At 40.9% G+C, this 26168-nt stretch overlaps 1 protein-coding gene across 4 annotated transcripts in view; it reads left to right on the top strand.

The window, feature by feature from the left end:
• The window catches only part of CALCR (calcitonin receptor), a 183843-nt gene extending 161755 nt beyond the window's left edge, over positions 1–22088 (top strand). For all 4 annotated transcript variants that reach the window (XM_063126597.1, XM_063126589.1, XM_063126615.1 and 1 more), the window contains 5 exons: positions 1688–1748; positions 1829–1895; positions 8668–8886; positions 15010–15051; positions 21016–22088. In XM_063126597.1, coding sequence (XP_062982667.1) covers positions 1688–1748; positions 1829–1895; positions 8668–8886; positions 15010–15051; positions 21016–21237 — 611 coding nt within the window. In that variant the 3' untranslated portion in view covers positions 21238–22088. The remainder of the gene's footprint in view (positions 1–1687; positions 1749–1828; positions 1896–8667; positions 8887–15009; positions 15052–21015) is intronic.
• Positions 22089–26168: the final 4080 nt, after the last annotated feature.

A 26168-nucleotide genomic window follows, 5' to 3' on the forward strand; every position in this document is an offset into this window, starting at 1 on the left:
TGTGATATCCAAACTCAGGAAACTGTGGTTTGTATTGTTTGTTAAAACAAACCAGGGTCAAACGAATTCATGTAAATGTAGATATTAATAATATTTAGCAGTGTACATAGTCAAATGTTTAGATGTACATATCACTAAAGTTAAGCACATGCATGTACTAATATGATTAATTATGACATTAATCCTTTGCATTGGAAACCTTTTAAGGCCATGAATAAGTTTTAAAATGTTCTAAAGTTCAGGAAACCTCATAAATATTTAGTGGTATATAGTTATGAAGATTATTACAGGAAAACAATAACTCTTTGAATTAGTGTGAGGGCAGCTTACTTCAGAATGTAAAATGGCGGGACTAAAAAGAGATGGAAATGAATAAGCAGAAAAAGTCCTCCATGCTCCTCTTCACCACCTCCAAACATTATTGAAACAATTTTCTGTAACATGCTTACTAAGCGATCACTCAAAACAAAATCTTCTTTCACATCCTTTTTTTTTTTTTTTTTTTTTAGTTATTTGAGTGTCTTGGGAAAGTACCACAAACAAAAACAATGATTTTGGTACATCAAGTTGCATTCAATCAGTTTTCAGTCCTTCAAACTCAGGATCCGGGGTGGGGGGGATTTGTTCAGTTCACATTTTAGTGCAAACTTACCTAATTTACCTAATTTAGTGCAAACTTACCTAACGAACCAATCTGTGAACTGAATCTCAGTTGTACTTCGAAATTCTCACATCTCCAAATTTTGCAATAAAGTTCTCCAATCAAAAATGTGTACAAAAGGGCATATATTAGGGAGAAGTACACACAAAATGTGTATATTAATGAAAATAATGTTAAAATTTATTGTCTTAAGTAAATTATCTGCAAAATTTATGTATTAGGCAAAATTGGGTACAAAAATTTGCATATTAGGAGAAATGCACACAAATGTGAATAAATGTTCATCCAAACTTTAAAAGAAAATGCTTAAAATTTGGGATGAACCAAATTTAAGATTAGAAAAATGAGGAACTGAAAGAAATCTAAATTCACAGATTCATCCATCCCTACTTCAAATACCATGAACAACCTGAATTCAACTGGGGATTTGCCAGGATAGTGTTAAATCAAGCTACTTTGAAAAAGCAAATGTATGGGCTATACATCTTAACTCCCTGACTTGCCTCAGCCAATGCTAATATCTCTTATACTGACAAGGAATATTTATTACTTGGCTATCTTGTTTTGAAGACCAAGAATAAGTAATTTATTTGCCGTCAGTTCCTGAATTACTTTGATGGACCATCTGAAGAGATTACAATCAGCTAGGCAAAATCTCTCACCGTTTGTGAAGAACATAGGCGCTAAAAGGGAAGGATTCAGTGGTAAAGCCCATGGCATGTATACCAAACGTGCCAAGGTTCTATCCTTTGGTGTTGCCTGTTAAAAATTGTTCCATAGCAGATGATGGGAAAGATTTCCGCCTGAGAGCCACTGTCAATCAGAGTAGATAATGCTGGGCTGGAATGAATGGACAAGAAGTCTGACCTGGCATAAGGCAGCTTCCTATGTATAATACAGTTTCATGTGTTCCTATGTAAGATTTTATTTTTATTTTTTGGGCCGTGCACATTTGTACATACTTTACGAGAGATTTTTTGATTCTGACATCATATGAAACCTGATGTATCTAATTAATCATTCCAGGGTTCCCTTTAGTTCCAGCATCAATCCATGCTGTGGCAAGAACCAAATACTTCAATGATAAGTGAGTATGAGGCCTGAATTTTATAATTTATTTAGCGTTTTTTAAAAAAACCTCTTTTAATACATTTTATCTTCTTCCAGCTGCTGGATTAGTGTTGACACTCACTTGCTGTACGTTGTTCATGGACCTGTGATGGCAGCTTTATTGGTGAGCATAGGGTTTGTTATTGTGTTGAGAGCTCTATATTGCTTGCATTCTGCCCCACTTGTTTATTTATGTTTATCATTACTTGGATCAGTGGTGTTGAACCTCTTTGAGCTCAAAGCCTGAATTCAAATTTTGCAAAGCTCTTGGCAGCCATATTCCAGTGATGGGTGGTACCAAAAATACCAGCAGATGATGATGACGACAACGATGATGATGATTACATTTATATACCATCCCATAGCCAAACCATTCTGAACAGTTTACAAAGATTTCACCTTAGAGCTCTTATTGACAGTGACCGTATTCAGGCAACACACCAAGCAATGGAGGTTAAGCATTTGAGTTAAACATTATGGCTCAGCGTGCCATGAGAACCATGACTTACCATGTTGTGTGAACCATTCCTAACCATGGTGGCTACATAACCACTGTTTAAACATGCTGACTAACCAATTGCTGCAAAAGGATTAGCTGCATAGCCATGCCTTATTGTGTTATTTGAACAAACCCAGTAACTAAGCCTTAGGGGAGGCATTTCAACCTTCTAGGATGGGGAAAAGCTGTGCAAAAGCAGCTAATTTTAAGTAAAACTAAAGCTGAATCTAATGAAATGTTTATGACTGTGACATATTTCATTTTTTAATACGGAGTACAATTCTACCACCACTAGCATCACATGGATTTTTTTTAAAAAAAAATCAATTTATGGAGAAAATACTAGATACAGTCCATTCTAGGATTCTACCACCTCATTCTATCGCTGTGTAAACCAGGCCTGAGACTTCCATCAGAAAGATAGGTTGGTCACATCCTTGACTGGGTGAACATTCCATGGTTGACAACTGGCGTCTTAGAAATAATATTGTAAAAAAATCAGCTGAGGAGATGATAGTAGCAAAAAGACAGGTACCTATTACAGCACAGCTATAAATTGATTGTCTGTAAAAGTGCCTACTCTTCTCTGTAGAAGACACCTGTTCAGTCCCTACTGTTTCACCCTTAGGGCAGGCCCCACATAGAAGTTTCACCTTATCTAAGATTAGAACTATGTGATCTTCTACAATACAGGGAAGGGCCGTAGCTCAAAGATAGAGCACATAGCATACAGAAGGTCCCAGGTTCAATCCTGGGACATCTCCAGCTATGGCGAAGAAAAATACTTGCATGAAAAACCCTGGAAAGCTGCTGCCAATCAGTGTCAACAATACTGGGCTAGATGGACAATGGTCAGGCTCCATATATTTCCTATGTTCCTAGTACCATGCAAACATGGGGTTGTATCCAATGTTAGTTTAACTAGAGTCCCATTCATTCCAATGGGTCTACTCTAAGTTGGACTAACATTAGTTATAACCCATGGAATCAGAACTGCATTAAAAAATGCTTTTCATGCCCAGCCCCAATGTTCCAAGTACAGGGTGAACAAATGTTTCCTTGCCTCCTTCTAGTACCCATTAAAGTATCTCCATTGTGTCTTTTCCTCTCCCTGTACCCCAAACTTTTCCCCATCCTCCATAGCTTGCATTTTCATAGCTCTCTCAGCTTTTCCTCGTATGCTTTACCTTCAGCTTCTTGCATTATCATTGCAGCTTGATAAATCTTTATCTTCGAACGAATAAGCCCCTTGTGATATTTTAAAGGAGCTGGTTCATTCCTTGGAATATTTGTAGTCCGCAGTTCCTGGGTAACTCCAGATGGCCTGAAGGCACAGGCGGTAGCTGGAAGAAGCTGGTAGCTTCTCAGTATGCCAGACATTGTTTCACCAATATGAAACAATGCAGATTATATTGATTATTCAATAAACAAAAAACCTACGGTTTACAAAACAACGTTAAGGATGTACAGTTTTCAACCAAGCACCAAAAAGCTGGGAAATTGGGAGTTAAGGCTCACAAGCCTTAATGCCACATCCTCCCTAAGGAGGCAGAAAGTACCAGTAAAATTCTCATTCTCCCAAAGCAGATAAACCATGAGGATAGGATGGAGGGGCCAGGTGAGACGGGGGGTCTTACCTGCACCGTCGTTGCCGGCCCCTGGCTTGAACTGAGCTCCCTGGTCCACCCAGAAGGGGGGTCTTCCGGGTGGACCCGGGGGCTTGATTCAAGACCAGGCCTGGCGGCGACGGAGCAGGTAAGACCCCCCTCCCGCCTGGCCCTGCCACCGCCGCTGCACCAACTGCAGCAGCGGTAGCGGCTCCAGGCAAGTCCCCACCACACCCCACTTACCTGCTCCGTTGTCACCGGGCCTGGGCTTGAATCGAGCCCCCATGTCCACCCGGAAGCAAGGCCACAGGTGCGGCCTTGGTTCCGGGTGGACCTGGCGCTCAGTTCAAGCCCAGGCCCAGCGACGATGGAGCAGGTAAGACCCCCCTTCCCGCCTGTCCCCTTACTTTGCAAGCCCCCTCCAGGCAAGCCCCCCACTTACCTGATCTCTCGCAGCTGGGCATGGGCCGCACTCTCCCTTCTTCTCCCCTCCTCCCTCCAGGGAATCTGAGGTGCATGCACTGCCTTATCAGATTCCCCATAGGGAAGCATTAGATTTTTTAAAAAAAGAATTAAAAATTGAGGGAATGGCCTTTTGAAAAAAGAAAGGCCATTCCATCAATGAGGAGGACAGGGCAACGTAATCCTACTTATGGATTGCATGGTAAGGCTCCCAATTCGGAGCTTTTAGTGCACAAAAAATGGTCGCCACCCGGAAGCATTTCTGTGTAAGTTTGAAACAGAGAGGCTTCCCCCCGTTTTGTCATTTAAAGTGACATCCTGCCCTCAATATTTCCCCAATCTTCTTGAAACACGCAGGGTATGTAAAACCAGCATTTCTTTCTGGCAGGACTCCGTTTCAGAAAGTTTGGTGAAATATTTTCCATTTTAGGATGCTAGAATGACCCACCCCCCAATAACGGCTTTTAACATGATGGAATGCTTTGTACTCTTCATCTTTAACACAGGGAAACACTGCTGTGTTTCCCTGTAATCTGTTGTTATATGAAGAGGGCCAGCCCAGTACATCTGGGGCGAGAGGAAGGAATGGTTGGCTGTAACAATAGCATGGCTTGCAGTTGCTAGATTGGGAACGGCTACTGTGCAAAGCCATTGAGGAAAGTACTGTGAATCCTAGAGCTACTTCATGCCTCCACGTTCCTTCTTGCCTTGTACTTGATAGCATCCTTTCATAATGGTATTGCTACTCATATACTTGCCAAGAACCGGATTGCCTCGTAGCTTCATCTGGGCAAGCCGTTCTGTCTGCTTACCAGAGCTTTTGATACAAACTGGTAAGATCAGGATATATGAGTCGACATCCAGAAGTTTCAAGAGGGAATGACCCAGTATCTGACATTTGCCTGTAGACATGTGCATCATCTGTTTCGAACAACAACAAATACCCTGGTGATAAGTAAGATGGGAATGGCAAAAAAGTAGCCTCAATCTGTCTGCACAATTTTAATGTAGTTTTCAATTGCCCAACAGAGGTTAATGCCTTAAAACAAGTACTTTTGCTTGGGAAAATAAGTTGCTTCTTGCATTTGGGCTTCCGTTACTCAATCCATTTCCCCAGAATGGAAACGACACATGATCATTTTCAATGTAACAGTTTGTGAAAGCAAGCTGCTGTGCTTAATGTCATACTAAATTTTATCTTCTGGATGGGAATACCTTGCATGCTCCTTGGCCGCTCCAGAACTGCAACCAGCTCAAGATTTATTATAGCAGTCTATTTTTCCATCCCCCTGTGGGACCATAAAGGCTGAAGCTTGGCTGACGACATGCAGACCTTTTCCTATTTTTGAACTCTTCCCCAAGCTGTCTTACACTTCAGTTCCTCTGAGAAATAAAGCCTATCGTGTTTTAAAAGGAACTCTATGATGATTGCTGTTCTTTACTGTCTGGCTTGCTCATTACATTGGTGGCTTTCCAGAAATGCATTGATTGTGAGCAAAGTAGACATCGAAGGAGGGATAACGGCACTTGGGCAGAAAGCACCATGCCTTTTTTAAAAGTTAGTATATTAGTCCTGTTCTGGCAAACTCCCTCATGCATTCCCTTCACACGAGGGGGTAGACTGGAGACACACTTGTTTGCCACACCACCTCTATCACGTTCCTGATGGCCTCGCACTGCCACCCTCCATGTGTTGGGGCTGAACATCTGGAACAGAGAACCTGATCTCCCCCAGGCGTCTCCTCACATGATTAAGAAACCTGATCCATGTTCATAGTTGCACTTGGAATCAATTTCCATATTTGCCCAGTGCAATGCTGGAATCACGGGATACAGAGAGTTCATTTAACAGCATTAATAGCATGACAAGAAAAAATGAATGGGGACCAACTGAGTTTGTAACTGCTAACCACTACAGTATCTTTTGCCCAGCAAGGCAAGTGCTACCTCCTCCATACTATTTCCTCTGTTCATTTTCCCTCCCGTATTCCCAGGGCCTTACACGTTTACCCTACACCCATAAACAGGACATGAAGGCAGTAGCCCTCTCTCACTGTCATTCCCCAGCAACTGGTATTTAGAAGCATGCTGACTCATAGATGATAATTATTATTATTATTATTATTATTATTATTATTATTATTATTATTTATTGTATTTATATCCCACCTTCTTTTCCTCCTTAAGGAACCTAAGGCAGCGTACATAATCCTCCTCCTCTCCATTTTATCCTCACAACAACAACCCTGTGAGGTAGGTTGGGCTGAGAGTCTGTGATTGGGCCAAAGTCATCCAATGAGCTACCATGGCTGAATGAGGACTAGAACCCAGATCGCCTGACTCCCAGTCCAACACTCTACTCACTACACCACACTGGCTAGATATAGCCATCATGCTAGTAGCTATTGATAGTCTTATGTTCCGTGAATTTGTCTAATCCCACCCATCCACCTCAGAGAGCAGCACTATGGCCCTGGGAGAGTGTCCTACAACCATCGGATACTTCCAAGTCAGCCCACCTGACCCCAAGGCTGTAGACACTACTACAACCTCTCAGAAGGGGAATTCCAGAATCCAAACCCTCCCCCACCCCTTCACAGCCACTGTGGAAAGTGCCAGCTGCTATCTAAGGTCACAAAAGCAACCTAGGAGGACCTCAGAGATGTCTGCAAGGGTGGGTGGGGGAGGGGAGAGGAGACACCAGGATTCAATGGTTCCTATGGCCTCCCCAGCCCTGCTCGGCCAGTCTGACTACTCTAGTCAGGCTCTGAGGCCTCCCTAGAGGGAAACATACCCCCAATTTTCACTTACATATTCTTTTATCAGTCACCAGATATCAAATTCATTGAATTCATATAACCATATATATATATATATGAGATTGCATTTAGCAAGCCTTTTTACTCATTCCTTTTCTAAAATGAATGTATTCCAAAAAAAAAGAAAATCCTTGTAATTAGGCTTCAAAGCAGCCCTAATTACCATATATATATATATATATATATATATATATATATATATATATATATATTGTCCATTATAAGCAATTCTCATACTTTGTCAAGCCACTCTTTAATAAGTGATACCTGGGGTATTCCAGTTGAAATGTCGCTGCTGTTAACAAAAGGCCTAATCCTTTTTTAAAGCTGCCAAGTTGGTGGCCGTCACCACATCTTGTGGAAGCAAATTCCATAGTTCAGCTATGTGCTTTGTGGAAAAGCACTTATTTATTTATTTATTTATTTATTACATTTTTATACCGCCCAATAGCCAAAGCTCTCTGGGCGGTTCACAAAAATTAAAACCATCATAAAACAACCAACAGGTTAAAACACAAATACAAAATACAATATAAAAAGCACTTCCTTTTATCTGCCCTGAATATGCGTCTATTCATCTTTACTAGATGACCCTGGGTTCTAGTATTATGAGAGAGAGAAACTTCTCCCCATTCTATTATTCCACACCATGCAACAATTTATACACCTCTATCGTGTCCCCCTGTAGCATTAGTTACCCCATCTTAGTATAATAAGAGCCATTTTGGGTGGCCTGCTTCTCCCTGCCTGCCGCATTTGCCTTTTTTCCCCTAATCCCATCTTCCCCAACATAGTGCCCTCCAAATGTTGTGAATTTCAATTCCCTTCTGCCACAGGGTGGCTTCTGTGTATCTGGCCACCATAGTAGGCCTTGCTAGGGGAAGCTGGTGTCTTTGATGTCAGTGGGGTGGTCAATCCGCTTTGGGTTTCAGTTGGAACCAGTCAGAACTCTAAAGGAGCTATCCAAGGTGCAAAGCTCGTTTAGAGTTCTGAGTGGTTCTGACTGAAACCCGGAGCGGATTTAGCCCCCCACTGACTTTGGAGCCACCCGCCTGCCCTGGTCTTTGCTGAAGCAGCAGCAAACCTAGAGATAGTATTTTCACTTGCCCATGTCTCCAGTTTCCTTTACAAACACCAAGAGTCACAGAGTCAGCTCCATGTTTGAAGCCGACTAATTTTGCGTACTAGTGTTATTATTATTATTATTATTATTATTTATTTATTTATTTATTTATTTATTTATTTATATAGCACCATCAATGTACATGGTGCTGTACAGAGTAAAACAGTAAATAGAAAGACCCTGCCGCATAGGCTTTCATTCTGCGATATACACCATTTTTATGTTACAGAATTTAAATTGATCCTGTTCCAAGATGCACATGAAAAACAAGGCTCGTATATCATTTTTTAATCTTTCAAGGTTTTACAGGTTCGATGGGTTCTACTGCCTGTAAAAATAAATCAATGAAGCAATGGTAATCATCACAACGCATTTTGTTTTCGCAGGTCAATTTTTTCTTTTTGCTCAATATTGTACGAGTTCTGGTAACAAAACTGAGAGACACACATCGGGCTGAGTCCAACATGTACATGAAAGCAGTCAGAGCCACTTTAATCCTCGTGCCCTTATTAGGAATCCAATTTGTCATTATCCCTTGGAGGCCGGAAAACAAATTGGCTGGAGAGGTATATGACTACATCATGCATATATTGATGCATTACCAGGTATGGGACTTTCACACTGACTATGGTTTTTGGGGACGCATTTGCTGGGAGGGTTCATTTGGCAGCTGAGTCTTTTCCCAGGAAACGCAGCTGACTTCAGCTAATGGATTAGTGACGCTTAAATCAATGGGAGTGAGTCTCACTTGCACCAGCTTAATTGATTTGCGAGATGGTATTTTCTAGATAAATGATCCATGCTTAAAATATCTGAGGCACCTTGCCTATACTTTGGCTGCAATCCTATTCACGCTTACTTGGGAGTAAATGCCATTGAAACCAGTAAGATTTATTCTGAGTAAACATGGACAGGATCTTACACAGTCAGTATCTATACTGGCCACAATTATTCATGCCTTAGTAACCTCTCGTCCAGATTACTGTAACATGCTTTACGAGAGGCTGCCCTTGAAGCTGGTGTGAAGTGTTCAGCTGGTGCATAATGCCACCGCTTGGTTGTATCTTTAACAGTTGCATAGAAAAGGGAATTTCAGCAGGTGTCACTTGTATATATGGAGAACCTGATGAAATTCCCACTTCATCACAACAGTTAAAGCTGTAGGAGCTATACTAGGAGCTATACTATGAGTGACTATATCATACTAGGAGCTATACTATATACTACTGTATACTAGGAGCTATACTATGAGTGACCAGATTTAAAAGAGCGCAGGGCACCTGCACCTTTAACTGGTGTGATGAATAGGATATTTCACCAGGTTCTCCATATATACAAATGACACATTTTACAACTATTATTATCAGCACTACAAATTGTGCCCTCCCCAGATGGTTTGGCCTACAATGCCCATAATGCCCCACTATTGGTTATGCTGACTAGGGCTGATGGGAGTTGTAAGCCAAAACTTCTAGAGGGCCACAAGTTGCCCTACATTAGGGTGACCATATGAAAAGGAGGACAGGGCTCCTGTATTTTTAACAGTAATGTAGGAAAGGGAATTTCAGCAGGTGTCAATTGAAGTGGGTGAAATTCCCTCTTCATCACAACAGTTAAAGCTACACTAGCTATAGTAGAGTGGCCAGATACAAAAGAGGGCAGGGCTTCTGCAGCTTTAACTGTTGTGATGAAGAAGGAATTTCACCCTCTTCAATTGACACCTGCTGAAATTCCCTTTTCTACATTACTGTTAAAGATACAGGAGCCCTGTCCTCCTTTTCATATGGTCACCCTACCCTACATTGCCCTAAGAATTCTCTTCCCCTCCCCTCTCCCCCAAGATACTTGAAAGGTTGTTACATAGAGGAGGGCTGGGATCTCTTCTCAATCATCCCAGAGTGCAGGACACGGAATAATGGGCTCAAGTTACAGGAAGACATATTCCGGCTGGACATCAGGAAAAACTTCCTGACCATTAGAGCAGTACAACAATGGAACCAATAACCTAGGGAGGTCGTGGGCTCTCCCACACTAGAGGCATTCAAGAGGCAGCTGGACAACCATCTGTTAGGTATGCTTTAGGGTGGATTCCTGCATTGAGCAGGGGGTTGGACTCGATGGCCTTATAGGCCCTTTCCAACTCTACTGTTCTGTGATTCTGTGATGCTATGAAGATGGTTTACATCACTCTGTGTCAATCCATTTGGAATATATTGAACAGACCTTCTGTCTCAAAGCACTTGCTACCCTGAGGCACTCTACAGTTAATAAGAAAGAGATAAAGTGCTGAAATAGAAGCTGCCTGTTCCCATTTTAAAAAATACGGCATTTTCTTCTCAGAGCAGCATTCTCAGCTGGAAAAGAACACCATCAAGTATTCTCTGCTGGGTTTCCCATACTAGAAGTGGATCTGAACAATGGGGGACAGTTTGTCACTCCTTGTTCTGCCCTCTTTATGGGATTGTCCTTGTCACAGAGCACTTTCAGTCAAAGCTGCGATGATGACCCTGTCTCACCATTTGCTCAGACCATAAACTCTTTGCTAGCATGAAATTGTAGTGTTACAACAAATGGATTGAAATTGGCATAGCATGTAAGTGAGCAGCTTAAAAATGAGTGGTTAAAAACTAAGCAGGCCTTTTCCCCCCATTGCTACAACATTGGTTCCAAGACAGTCTCCCTCTCTAAAATTGGAGACCCACCTCCCTGTACTTAATTCAAATACTATAGCTCCATAGTTTGTACTTTGGAAAGTAAGACCAGGTGCGGACAAAGTGCCTCAGCACTCAGCGATCAAATATTTGCATTCTGATAGCATCAGGTCTTAAAAACAGTCATCAGTGCTTGAAGGGAATATAAATCCACCCATATCAATATTAAATTAAAATACTATACACACGGGATGGACAAATCTGTTAGTTTCACTTTCTGCCATATTTGAATGTTTAAACTTCAATCTTAAGACATTTATAAATGTTGATAAATTCTTATCACAAGTTCTCACCCATCTGCACTGGCTAAATTCAATAGGTGTAGCTACTCCCAGGGTGGAGAGGACCATGTTGTACCTGACTGCTACAGAAATGTAAAAGATGAGGAGCCTATCAGAAAAAAAGAGGAAGCAACCCTAACTCAGCACTACATAGGATTGACTACACAGGGACTCAAACCCATGCTTTTAAGACTAAGCACTCAAAGTTCTGGGTCTGGATGGACAACTTTGTCAGTTTCGATTTCTAATACACTAAAAAAAATATTAAAACTCAAATTATTTCCATCCTATTTATGAAAAAAATCTGTGAATTTTGGAATTTTTTAAATTGAAAATGAACTGAAACAAAATTCTTACCCATTCCTAACACAGGTATGTGCATTCTACATCGTTAATTACACTATTGAAGACGCTCTTACACACAATGGGTAACCACGTCTAGAACTCTTGGGTGGTGAGCAACTAGTAGCACAATTCATGTCCTTCTTACAGCTTTTAGATTTGATCACTGCCTCTACCTTCATCAGCATGACCCAATGCTGATTGTGTTTTAACCTGTTGGGTGTTTTACTGTGGTTTTAATTTTTGTGAACCGCCCAGAGAGCTTCGGCTATTGGGCGGTATAAAAATATAATAAATAAATAAATAAATAAATGCACTACAAATCAATTGTTTCTACATTTAGATTACATTGAAATTAAACAATGATAAATATTTATTAAGACAAAGGAGGTTGACATATTGAGTCAGACCGCTGGTGCACCTAGTCTGGCATCGTCCATTCCAAGGGTGCAGAACCTGAGGCCTGGGGGGGCAAATCTGGCCCTTTGGGGTTCGCCACAAAACCACACCCCTTTCACCAAACCATTGATTCATGATTTACTGGCCTTTGTGCATTTTTCTCCCCATTCTGAAAGGTTAAAATGCCTTTCCCAAGGCATAGTGACTGACAGTGGTTCTGTAGGCTCTCAAGACATTGGCTCTTCCCATCCTTTGTGACATGATCCCATTTTAACTGGAGATTCCAGGGATTGATCCTGAGACTTCCTGCACGCAAAGCATGTGCTCTACCACTGAGCTATGGTTCATCCCCAAATGAATGCATGTGTTAATGAATTGAATAGTGATTAGTTAACATTCCTTATTACCAATATTAATGTGATCGATTTAAATGAGTTAAATACAATAAAAGCTAAGTTGCTCAATTAAACCAACCACAAGAATACTTAGCTTTGATTTGTTAATTTAGAAAGTTCAAAGGGCTTTGTCTACATCAGCCCAATTCAAATATGGTTTGTCACTATAATAATGAGCAACTGCACACCTAATGAATGAGTGGAAGTTGGGGAGATGCAAAATGACTCCAACACACCATACACAAGTGTTTAGATTAGCATTTGAACAGGGCTTTTCTCTCATGGAAACAGTGACTACATTTATTTATTTATTTAAGCATTTTTATGCCACCATTCAGCCAAAAAAGGTTCTCACAGCGGCTTACAAAAGTATGTCAGATGACAACTGCTCTGGAATAACACTTTTAAAAATATTTTTACCCTGGGTTAAATGTCATTAAATTTATGCCCAGTGGCTGGCCGTTTCCTACTGGCGTCATTTGGCATTTCTTTTCTTCCTCGCCATCTTCCTCAACATGAAAAGCTGGAAAATGTCCACGGTTTAGTGTATAACAGCCCTTCCTATATGCTCTCCAGATCAGTTGGACAGCAACTCCCAAATCCTCAGCCAGCATGCTGGATGAGGATTGTAGTCCAGCCTGTCTGGAGGGCACCAGGTTGGGGGAGGCTGGCATATAATAATAATTACCTAATAAGCAAGAACTGCACTGGAAGGGTCAAACAGCTCTCAGTTCCATCCCATTTCACCTTCTTTTAAAGCAAACCGTAAATAGAGACCTCTTTTCACTCTCCTCTTTGCAATGCGCAGGCATTACTTCTTGTTTTTATTACCCCATTTATTGCTGTTACTTTCTACCTTGTTGAAATAACATCTCTCTCAAGGTAAGGTTTTTTCCTCTCTCTTTCCACCCAGCTCTTTTTCCTCACCGCAGACATTGTCCTCTACAGAATTGTTAACTAAAATCTAATTTCAAGGCCATCTGAGCAAGCTCATTGTCACCAAGTGAGGATGTCCACTGTACTCTTGCAAAAGACAATGTGGCTATAAAACAGCAAATGAGAACAGAATTTAAAGGAATAGGAGGAGGGCTGCAGGCCACCATATGACCCCAAATGCCTTCATTAGCAGGATAGAGGCACAAACTAGGGATGGGTGAGAAATCCGTCGTGTTTGCAGTTTTATGTGAGAATACCAAATTTGCAAGTCCCAAGACTGAACATGAGACAAAACACATCTTACAAACAAAATAGAGACATTTATAAGACTTGCAATGAGTTTCGGTAGAGATGACGGGAGGGAGATGCATACCTTTGAAACGTGCACACAAAAAATATGTATACATTTGTACATAAAATGCCTCCTCGTTGAGCAAAAATTCATGCATTTACAAGTGCATGCAAATAATGCTTATATTTTTAAAAATGCTCATGGAAATACATTCCAATTTCAATGTGGGGGAAGTAAAGGCTCGCAATCTGATGCAGATTCGAGACGAAATGAATTTATTTATTTATTACATTTCTATACTACCCAAACCTGGGGGGGGGGGAGACAACCCCAATGAGACTGAGTTTGACAAATTCAGCCATCCCTAGCACAAATGAGAAAGACCTTTGGCATTACAAAATAGCCTAGCTATTTTCATAAGCACACTTATTTAGAAATGAGCTCCATTGAATATAGTAAGGCTTACTTCCAAGCACACCATGGATAGGACTGCACTGCAAGGGCCAAATTACATGTTTCATGAAATGGATAATTTATCTTTTTTTAAAAAAAAATATAGCAGCAATAAAGGAGAATGTTGATCAGGAGCAAGACAATAGCGTTAACCCTTTCCCCACACGACGTGTTCCTGGTGAAAACATTCCTTGCCCTGAAGTTTGTATTTGCTTCTGGAGGAAAGCTGCTATTGGCATCAATGGAAGCTCATGCCATGATAGATCTGTTTGTGTTTTAGGTGTCACATGATCCTTTGACTTTTATACTGGGTGTCCTCTTGAAAATGTATAACAACCCTTTAGACCAATATATCACTAATTTCCCTTGTAAGCTCGCATGCAGCTGGTAGTTTCTTCCACAAGTGTCCCTGCTTCCTCCCTTGAAGATTTGCCATTGCCTGTAAAACAGTTTAGTTTTTTACTTGAAGAAAGATAAAGAGGGTGTCTTGTCTTTCAACAGCGAGAAACTGTAATTGTGGGGCAGTGGTCCTGGGAGATTCAGGCAAAAGGAAGTACTATTCCACACTGCACTTCTAGGAGATATGAAGATGGCCACCAAGCTAGATAACTTTAAAAGGGGCTGAAATAATTTAATGGAGGATAAGGCAATCAGTGGCTATATGCTACCTTTAGGATTAGAATCAGCATGTCTCTGAATACCAGTTGCTGGAGAAGAGCAACAGGAAATGGCTGTTGCCCTCAGTGGCTCAGTGGCTTCTGGGAAACAGGCTGCAGGACAAAATAGGCTCTTATTATGGGCTTGGCTATCAATGCTAACTATACTGCATGAAATCTCTTTGCATCATAGAAGGACACAGCTTAGATCACAGAACATCACAGAAACAGTCTGAATGGTTTTCTTTTCTTTTCTTTCTTAGGGTTTACTTGTGGCAACTATTTTCTGTTTCTTCAATGGAGAGGTAAGCATATAAAACCACTGGTCTTTGCTTTATGACAATTAAAAATACCACTGTTCACTCTTAATATAACAAGTAGAGATGGGTGACTAACCAACTTAAATCAGAATGGGTTGGAAAATAATCCAGGCTACTCCCCACCCCACCGCAAATCAGAAATAGCTCAGCTTATGTTCCAAGCAGGGCCGGATCTACACTATTGCTTTAAAGCGCTTTATAACAGTTTTATAGCGCTTTAAAGCAGTTAAAGTGCTTTATAACTGTTATAACGCGCTTTAAAGCAGTAGTGTAGATCCGGCCCTGGTCCAGCTTCAGAAGTTGCTGCTGGGAAAACTACATTTGCTAAGGGTCACAGGGGGCATTGACACTATCAGCAAACTGAGGAGAGAAATGAGAGGTCTCTCACCTTCCTTTTTCCCATGGCTAAAGTGAAACCACTACTGTTGCCTACTACCCCAGCCAGGTAAGTGCTGCTGAAATGAAAAGGGGCTGGGGAGGTTGAGTGGGATAGAAGGAAGGAAGGAGATTGGGGGGCTGGGTGGAGGGGGGGGAGAAAGACATTCCTCTCCAGCTCAGTTTTTAATCCAAGCTGAAGAAGAAATTAAGGGCCTTGTAATGCTTGCCATTTTAATTAATAGCCCATCTTTCCACCAAAAATGGCACTCATTACAAGCCCCCAGAAGCAAGTCTCAGCTTCACCAGTATCTTTGCACAAGTGCAAACACCTGGATAAATCCTGGAACAGACTCAGGAATGGATGGGTAACTCGGTGCAGGGATCTTATATCAACAACCTCTTGCAAAGGATGTAGTTTGCTCATGCATCCCCTTTCCTAAATTAGGCAGTATTCATCCATCCATCCGCCCATCCTTATATTTCTAACTTGCTTCTGAACCAAATGGTTCCCTAAGAGGCCACAATCATCTCAAAATTTGCTTTATGAAACTTTAAAAATTGTCATTTAAAACAGCCATTCAGCCTGGGAGCCAAAGAGCTAGTTCAGATATGCATAAGATATTGGTTCTGCCCAGTGAGATCGACTCTTTTTTCACCCTTGAATGGAGTTGCTGCCATTTTTGAAAGTCCCCTCAGTTTCAAAAAAAACAACACTTAACTTGTGGCAGGATGGGGTGGGGAGTGAGGGAGCTGCTGTTTGAAAAACATATGTACACACACCTTTGCGCTTGTGGAAATATTTACATGATTGTTTGGATCCTGGCTTTAAAATATGATATTGTTGTAAGGCTGGGGGTTGGACTAAATGATCTCCTGGTGTCCCCTTCCCACCCTGTGATCCTGTGGTTTTAAAAGGAGGATTGCTAAAGTGTGTCAAATTCCTTGGTCAAGATTGGCTAGGAGGATCCCCGTTATTAGGGAGATCAAGCCGATGCTCTCAGTTCTCACAACTTGGAAGTTTGGGATGTGTGTGCATAAGAATATCGTAAAATCATGAAGTACAAACATATGTCTATATGCTGTGTAAGTGAGCTCCATCACACCTGCACGTTTGCCCCGGTTTACCATTGAATTATCCACCGTCGTTTCCAGAGTGTGTGAAAGCCTGATCAACTTACACCTTTGTGCTTTTACGTTTCATTCATCTTTACACCTCTCCTCTTGTGCGCACCAGCATATCGCTGCAGATTCAGGCTTACCTTTGAGTAAACACCATTGAACAGAGAGACTTACTTCTGAGTAAACAGAAGTAAGAATAAGACCTCAGAAGAAAGTATGGGGTTGCAGAGCACTTCTTTCCAGTTTGCTGTTTAAAGACTTAAAAAATAAAACTTCAGAGTGACCACACTATTAAAAGTCAGTTCTATGTGTGTTTACTCAGAAGTCAGACTCTCTCTGTTCAATGGGGTTTACTCGAAGGTAAGCCTACATGTGATTTTAGCAGTTGAAATTAATGGGATTTACTTTTGAGTAAGGGAACCAGCAGATTATAGTTAATGAACTTGAAGATGCACAGCTTTGCATGTTCAAAGCAATGGAAGATTGATCCTACAATCCTTTGCACTGATGGACTATGAGAAAAAGGGTTTGAGAGAGGGAATTTTAAAAAATAATTAAAAAATCAAAGGATGACCCAATCTGATTCAAATTTGGTATCCTGAAAACCCTCCTAAAGAGCTATCAGTGTGCCAATTTTGATCTCTTTATCTTTAAAAATGAGGATGATGCTGGCAAGGAGGGTGCATTTTCCACATTTCTTTTAAGGTGGAAATGCCTACTCAGGAGTAAGAACATAGAGTTCAATGGGACCTCTTCTTGCTCCAGAGGGACTGCTTATAACCCACATGCAAATTTAATCCATAAATTAATTTATTAATAAACTAAAACTTGCCACTGTTATTGAACTCAACACTGCACTAGAGTTTCATAATCATCTCTGCTCTCCTTTATTGAAACTACCGTGAGTTGAGAAGTTTATATTGAACAACCTGAGGTCAAGGCCAGGATCCAGGAACCACAGAATTCACATCCCAGCTGTACTGAGAACTCACTTTGTGGCATTTGGCTGTCTACTTTGGCTCCAGTGGTACAGACCCTGCTACTTTTGCTGGAATCTGTGCCTGGGAAAACCTTGACCCTATTTTTCCCAAAATAATAAGACATATCTTTTTTCAGGAAGCTATGTTGTAGAGTTGTCATAAAGCAAGTTAAGTCTGGGATTATTATTTTTTTTAAGTATAAACCTGTAAGAGAGGTATCCACATCCCCCTCTCTGAAGAATTGTAGCTACATAAGAACAAAATAAGAGCCCTAGAGGATCAGACCAAAGCAGGGCCAGTGTCAGAGGTAGGGATCATTGGGCACCTGTCAAGGTCCACATCCCTGAAGAAGCCCCACTGTCAGACTTCAGAGCTGCCTTGCTGCTGCTCCTTTAAGCTATCGATGCTAATTCACCTGCCCTCTCCACTCATGCAGAGTGGAGAGACAGAGTAGCATCATTCATTTTCCTTGTGCTTCCGCTCTTTTGCAATATACCTGGGTTTCAGAAATGCCCAGGGTTAGGCATTGCCCTACCTATTTTACACCTTTGACTCATAGCAACCTGCCTCTGCTTTGAGATCAACCATCACAGAAACCTCTGTGGTTACCTGGAGGAACCAAAAAGAGGGCTCCGACATTACCAACCCACCCACCCCAAAAAAGCATCATCCTTCCCAAGGTTGTAGCTCTGTAGCTTTTTTGTTTCTGAGCAATCCTATGGGACCTGGGATGCTTTCTAGAAACCATAGGATTATTCTCTTAGAATAAATATAAATAAATAAAAACAAGTCTGAGACTTTAAAAATAAAGTGAACTTTAGAAAGGGAAGGCAGGACCAAATTTAACATGTGAATGAGCCGCTCCAGTTGAAGGACAGCTGAGTTGTTCCTGTGTTCCTTCTGCATGAAAGCACAGTTGATTCTCCAGTGTGAGTTCTTTTGGATTTCCTTTACAGACATTTCTCCAAGCCTCCAGCCACACCTTAAGATCCAACACAACCCATTAACTAAAGCCATAGTCTGATCTTCAGTTTTCATTTTCTTCCAGGGAAATTGTCTAGCTAGCTGTTGCCAGGTGCATAGAGATCAAAGCGATATTTCTAATGGGGGGAAATTATACCATGGCACAAGAAGGGATTAACTGCAGTGCAATGGAAGCTCAGGTTCCTCAGTGATTTATTGTTTATTACTGCACTATTTTGCATGAAGGCAGAATCAGGTGAAACTGATCCAACATAAATGAATTTAAAACCCATGTAATGTTCCACATCTCCATTTGGAGCAAGTGAGACAGCCTCGTTTATTCACAAGCTTTCAGTACCACAAAAGCTCTGTCTAGAACACCAAGAATTTAGAAAAAATATCCAAGCATTTCATATCTAAACAGAAAAACATAATGACATTGTTGTTCAGTCTTTGTCATGGTGAACTTGGAGGACACATCAACCAGGAAGCTATTCTCCCTCTTCAACAAGAAAGGACAAGAAACTCCTGACTCCACCCGATACAGTGCTAAGTCCAGTCCCACCTAGTGAAGAAACTATATCATTACATTATCCACATAGCCCTCTAAAATCCTTGCTCTCACAGCCATGTACAGAAGAAAATTAGGATTAATTTCTTATTCCCTCAGTCTGTGTCGCATCCATGTTTATAATATGTAATTTTATATATTTTAATTGCAAATGGTTAGATTCAGACTTTATTATCAAACATTATTAAAAAAAAGTTAACAATGATAACTAATGAACAATGTGAATGCTGTTATATGCATAATCTTTAAAAAATTAATAAAGAATAAAAAGCTGAACAGATTTTCAGTGTTGTCCCCATCATAAGTTTTATTCAACGCTTTCTCTAGCCATTCATTTAAATCTGCAGGGCAAAATTATTTCATATCACTTAATTTTTTTGGTCCCTGAATGGCCCAATGTAATCGCTGTTCATGTGACTCCTTTTACATATGGTCATTGTTGCCATCTATACTACTGTGTTAAATATTTCCCTATTGTTTTCTTGGCTACAGTAGTTTAAGCTAGGATCATTTTCTATATATAACAAGCTAGCATCCACATTTGGCTGTATGAGTTATTTCGAGTCTGTGCTGCTGACTCTGCACTGAGTAAGTGTCTCTTGAAACAAGTGGTTCATTTAGTATTATTTTGCTGGGTCTCATTTTTGAATACATAGAGAAGACTAAAATGAATGGCTTTTTGAAAGACTCTAGCTGCATGATTTCATTGTAAAAAATGAATATTGATCAAGGCTAGCTCCATGATCAAGGAGCAAAGTCACCTTGGTGGGCCATCTTCCTAAGAGGGGGACCCACCACCACAAGATTGATAGAAGAATTTACCTTGAAGCATGGTACAGCTGTGGCCTTTTCCCAATTCCTTTATTTCAGTATTTATATATTGCCCACTAACAAATGTTCTCCGGGTGGCTTACAAGTAAAACATTAAAACCATATCTGTAAAGAGCAGCAAACTTTCTCTAAGAGGCAATCTCCTGGTGGCCACCATTTTATTTTCCCCACAGTTCATTGGACCATCACAATTTATAGTTCATGGGGGGGGGGTGGAGGGAATGGTGGCTTTTACAAAAATCTGGCAGCTGCTAGAGTTATATACTACCGGAGAAAGGGAAAAGCCAGACAGGCATCACTGTGGATCCAAAGAACCTGAAGTGCAGGTGTCCCAAAGCTGCCCGAGAATGCTACTTTAATGCTGGACCAGATCTTCAGCAGCCAGATTCCCTTTTATGAAGGTCTTAACACACTCATTGAATCCTGAAGAAAACATTTTGGACGCAATCCTATGCTTCTTTAGACAAGAAAAAGTCTTACCACTCCCAATCTGCCCCAGCCAGCATGCATAGGATTGTGCCCTTAGTGTGTATTTATGGAAGACCATAAAATAGATATAATAGACTGGACCTAGAAAGCCCCTTGCATCAGTGGAAGACACATCTGCTCAGACATGTGTGAGATGGGTTATCTTCGACATCTGCTAATTCCCCCTTCTAGCTGCAGCTCCCAGTACCACATCCCAAACCACTCTGGAGGATCCCATGACTCCCCAGGTGTGCCTTTTCAAGCGGTAAAAACAACCGAGAGTCTTGTGGCAGCAAAAACAACTAATTGTTGTTTTTGCTGCCACAGACTAACATGGCTGCCCCTCTGGAAATGGTTTCTTAGGCTTGTAAAGGCCTGCACTGTGAAGGAGGTAGGAATGTGCTTTTCCATGAGAGGTACCCAATTCGCAGTTCTTTGATCCCACTCAACTTATTAAACCTGTCAAGATTCCAACATCACCTTCTGCAAATGTAGCATCAGTGAAAGTGGCTATTACTCTAGATGTGTGTTAGAGGGAAGAGAAGTTTTATTTTTATCAACCACTGTGTTGGAATTTCCTCAGAGTAGCCTCAACCCGCCTCTTACACTGGTCTAAAATTGAATGTGTTATACCTACAGGTCCAAGGAGCTTTGAAGAGGCAATGGATGCAGTATAAAACCCAGTGGGGTCAAAGGCGACGAGAACATTGCTCTACGCGATCTACCTCCTACACAGCAACATCTATCACAGAGGTTCCCATTTATCTATATCATCATGACTCCAACAGCGAACAGCTTAATGGAAAGTATATAGATGACTCTGAACTTGTTGCATTGAAATCAGGAGAGACGTCTGCTTAGCTCACAACTCGAGGACTTTGCTTTCTGTTTGTACAATGAGAAGAGGAGAAGACCTCAAGGCCACTGCCAGAGCCTGCTCAGTCAGGTGACAGGATGCGTCATATGCAAACTACAAGAACTCAGCTTTCTGATGGCAAGAGTCTGACAGAGACAAGAGATGTGGTGGCTACTAAATGCTGCTCTAAAGTGCAAAAGGGACCAAGCCTGGAATTACTAGGGTCAGAAGTGGGATTTCAACCAGTTCCAGATCTTGGCCATATGAAATGAGGATGTAATAGTAATAAACATTTCCATTAGATCCCCCACTGGGAGATGCCATTGTTTCTACAGATGGATCATTGTTGTCCAAGTGAACTAAATGCAAATAGGAGGCGGTCAACAGCTATTGCATTACTTTCCTTTTACACTAGACGTTGGAACCATAAACATGAGTTATTTGTCAGACTTGGAAAGCTTCCCCCCCCCCCTTTGACTTTCAGTCGCTCAAATGCTTTCATAAAGTTTCTGCACTTAGCGCAAAACAATAAAAAACCATTCCATTGTATTTAAATCCTCTCAAGAGGATGTCATTCTGTATTATTCTGACATCAAGCACAGGACAGACGTGAAGGTAAATTATTTATTGTGTCACAAGGATTCAGAAAGAATAGATGAAGAATTGCCTAAGAAACACAGTGTTCTGTCAGAAAGTCTAATGAGAGGATCCAGGAGACTCTTCAGTATTCCATATGCTGGTTGCTTAATATTAATCACTTATACGGAAATTGTCAGCCATATTTTTCAGCCCAGCAATCAGATATAGGGAACATTTTTTCTCTATGAATAAACTGTGAAATGTACTTGTAAAATTAGTTTTCTCTCTCTCTCTCTCTCTCTCTCTATTTTTAGTCATACACTTGATATTTCTCTGCTTCTAAATATTGCCAATGCCATAACTCTTGACGATGAATAACCCAAGTGAGAGTTAACGTTATAGTTTACCATTTAGGCCCATTGCAGATGTTATTGTCCATCAATGGGGCCAGTTCAGCATGGCATCCAAATGCAAGAACTATCTAGAAGGAGGCAGTGTGTTGTGGACGCTGCCTTGATGGCCCCGGTTTGCCTCTGCCTTCTGAAGAAAAACTATGCTTTTGCTGCTCCAGGTGGCATCAGGTAATCCTCACCCAGGAGGCAGTGCCACTCGGCTCACCAGGCCCGCCCTCTCCTCCTTGCACGGCTTTTGGCGACCAATGGGAGGTTGCCTTTTGCCTGGGAATGCCCCTGGCGGGGCGCCACAGCAAGGGCAGATGATGGAAAAACCATACTGACCTCACTCCAGCAGGCCAGTAAAACTTCGACTTTTCTACTGCGCAGGTTTGCAGGAAAGCCCCGCGGTGGCTATGTGATTGCTGCATCGCATAATTGATTTATTATTTATTTATTACATTTTTATACCACCCAATAGCCGAAGCTCTCTGGGCGGTTCACAAAAATTAAAACCATTAAGAACATAATAAAACATCCAACAATCTCAAAACCCAAATACAATATAAAAAGCACAACCAGGATAAAACCACACAGCAGAAATTGATATAGGATTAAAATACAGAATTAAACAGCAAAGTTTAAATTTAGGTGTTAAAATACTGAGAAAATAAAAAGGTCTTCAGCTGGCGACGAAAACAATACAGTGTAGGTGCCAGGCAGACCTCTCTGGGGAGCTCGTTCCACAGCCGGGGTGCCACAGCAGAGAAAGCCCTCCTCCTAGTAGCCACCTGCCTCACTTCCTTTGGCAGGGGCTCATGGAGAAGGGTCCCTGTGGATTATCTTTATGTCTGGGCAGGCACATATGGGAGGAGGCGTTTCTTCAAATAACCTGGCCCCAAACCATTTAGGGCTTTAAATGTCAATACCAGCACTTTGAATCGGGCCCGGACCTGGACTGGCAGCCAATGAAGTTGTAAAAGGACTGGCGTAATGTGATCTCACCAGCCAGTCCCTGTTAGTAAACGGGCTGCCCTGTTTTGTACCAGCTGAAGTTTCCGGACCGTTTTCAAAGGCAGCCCCACGTATAACGCATTGCAGTAATCCAAACGAGAGGTTATTAGAGCATGGATAACTGTAGCTAGGCTATCTCTGTCCAGATAAGGGCGCAGTTGGTATATCAGCCAAAGCTGATAAAAGGTGCTCTTTGCCACTGAGTTCACCTATGTCTGAAGTGACAGTTCTTGATCCAAGAGCACCCCCAAACTATGGACCCAATCCTTTAGGGAGAGTGCAACCCCGTCCAGGACAGGGCAAACATCACTGATGCGACGCCACTGCGTAGCCACTGTGGGGCATTTATTTATTTATTTATTTATTTATTACATTTCTATACCGCCCAATAGCCGAAGCTCTCTGGGCGGTTAACCTGTATAGACAGCCCCATGTGCTGTGCAGTGGTTTGTCCCTTGGCAGCATTTTTTTTGTTGTTGTTGTCCTGGGGGCCAAACTATGTTTACATACGAGGGAATTATATAATCTACTCAGCTCCTGTGGTTTCATAAAGTTATTACTTAAACTGTGTACAACACAGAAAAATGGATCCAATGCTACCATATGGGATTAATTGTGCCTATTATATCTAATACTTCAAGTGGGGGGAAAGAACAACAAAGAAATTTCACACAGAATTTTCCATGTTAGAAAGGGTTAGTTTTGGTAATGTTGATACTGTAGTGCTAGAGTCTTCTTTAACATGACACATGAGAAAGCCAATGCATTTAGTATTTCCAAATGCACACACCAGGGCCAAAAACAGTCTTGCAAAAGCATACATACATTATTAGGTAAACATGTTTTATAATTACAGGTATATTCCATCTTTGAAAATATGCTGGAAGTGGCTTATTCCATCCATTTATTTTCCTGCCTGCTTTTAGCACTGTGTGATCTGCTTACACTTGACATTACACAGGGATCTGGTTCATACCATCACCAAGCCAGCAGAGACTGGGCGCTATTTGTCTAATTACCGGCCGGGCATCAACTTGACATGTCATCCAAAACTGAGCAGCATGGGTTCTTTGAGGATGGAAACAACTCATAAATGGCCCAACAACAGGCCACTGTTTACAACAGTGATAATTGTATTGTATTCAACAAGAGATGATTATTGAATATTTGTCAATATTCAACAAACGACCCAAATCTCTCAGTCAAATTTAAAGGCAATTTCTATTTGCCTCAGAAGTATTTATGTGCTCTAAAAACTTTTGTGGATCTAAGCATTTTCTTCCTGTTTCACCTTGAGATGTCATGCTATGTTAACCCCAATATTAGCTAAGCAGATCACCCCTTCCATGCAACACAGCAGACCAAACCTCAGCTTTGTGATCTAAAAGCAAGGAAGAGGTTTCTATGAGGACTTGGCCAATGATGAGAGAAACTGTTATGTCTCTTAAATAGATACATCCCAGTATCGATTCACACAGGAATAATTGTGGGCATGGTTGTAAAACTTTAACAGTTTGTGTATTGATCTTCTGGATTTGCCTTAAAATCACTGTAGAATATATGGCATTTTAAAAAAAATCTTTCCACCAAAGGGATTTTTCAGAGTGCAGTCAATTTTGATTAGGGGATGGCTTGAAATGTTGACAGAAATATTAGTGAATACATATACTAAAGTATGGAAGGTGGGAAGGAAGGAAAGAAGGCATAAATGACTGTACACACACTGTGCGTTGGGGATAGTCTTGGACGTGTGTATCCCCACCCATGTAGAATGTGTTGCATGAACCATATGTATCACCTTCCCATACATTCTGGTTGCCCATTCTAGTACTTGTACTTGTGGACTGAATATATGTGTGAAAGCATCAGATCACAACATGTCCTATATGTGGTAGGTGGGTGTTATGAGGCACACTCCTAAGCTCCACCACAGGCAGAACCAACCTATCTGGTCTCTGTGAACTGGCCTGAATTCAAGCTTTCAACAAAGTTTTATGAATATTGCCAATATGAGGTCACAATCCTGTACAGACATTGACAGATGTGACATTAGCTAGACTACAACTTTTCTTTGTCTAGTGAAGAGACAAAACAAGAGAAGTATGGCTATAGAGAGGACTTGAGATAGAGAAATCAAATGGGCACAATCCAGCCAATTTATTTTGATACCACTTCAGTAAATGGGACTTTTAAAAAATGCTTAGCTTTGACTGGATTGTGACCATAGAGTATGTTGCATCTCATGACATAATTTCTCTCTCGTAAATAATCAGCCACTAATACATACAAATTATATAATGAGCTGTGTGCTTTCTTAATTTTTTTTAAAGGTTTATTCTTGTGTTTGAATCAGGGTTGTTTGATTGGGATTCTTATTCCCCCAGTCCGTTATATTTATGAAGATTTGTATCACAAAGATTGGATGCTAATTTGGTGGCCTACTTCGTAAATAAAATGTAGACTGTCGAGTTCATTAAATACATGACTACATAGTACATGACAGAAATACACCTATTTTTGCTAGTATTCTATGAACAAAAATCAGAAGTTAGTTTTAAAAAAACAAATCACCAGTACAAGGAATTTTATATTTCTGACCATTTTTATACGTATTGAATTTTATCACATCAGCAATTATATATAATTTCTAAGAACAAAAAATGGGCCATTGAAACTGAAGTGTACATAATGCACAAAACCCTTATGGTTTATTTTATCTGTAAAAATTGTTCACATAGTGTATTATATCCATGGAAATGTAGAATACTGCCATTTTTCCCTAGGGAGAAATAATGTTCAGTTTTGTGATAAATTAAGACATTTTACTCATTGAACTTGGCTCCTATTGTAAAATATACAGGTGAAGATTTTTTGTATAATATATCTTGTATAACAAAAGCTGTTTCTGAAGACTTCCACGGCCAAAACTGACCCAGGGCCAGTTTGGGACA

Source organism: Elgaria multicarinata, chromosome 1, assembly GCF_023053635.1.
Source record: "Elgaria multicarinata webbii isolate HBS135686 ecotype San Diego chromosome 1, rElgMul1.1.pri, whole genome shotgun sequence".
NCBI lineage: Eukaryota > Metazoa > Chordata > Lepidosauria > Squamata > Anguidae > Elgaria > Elgaria multicarinata.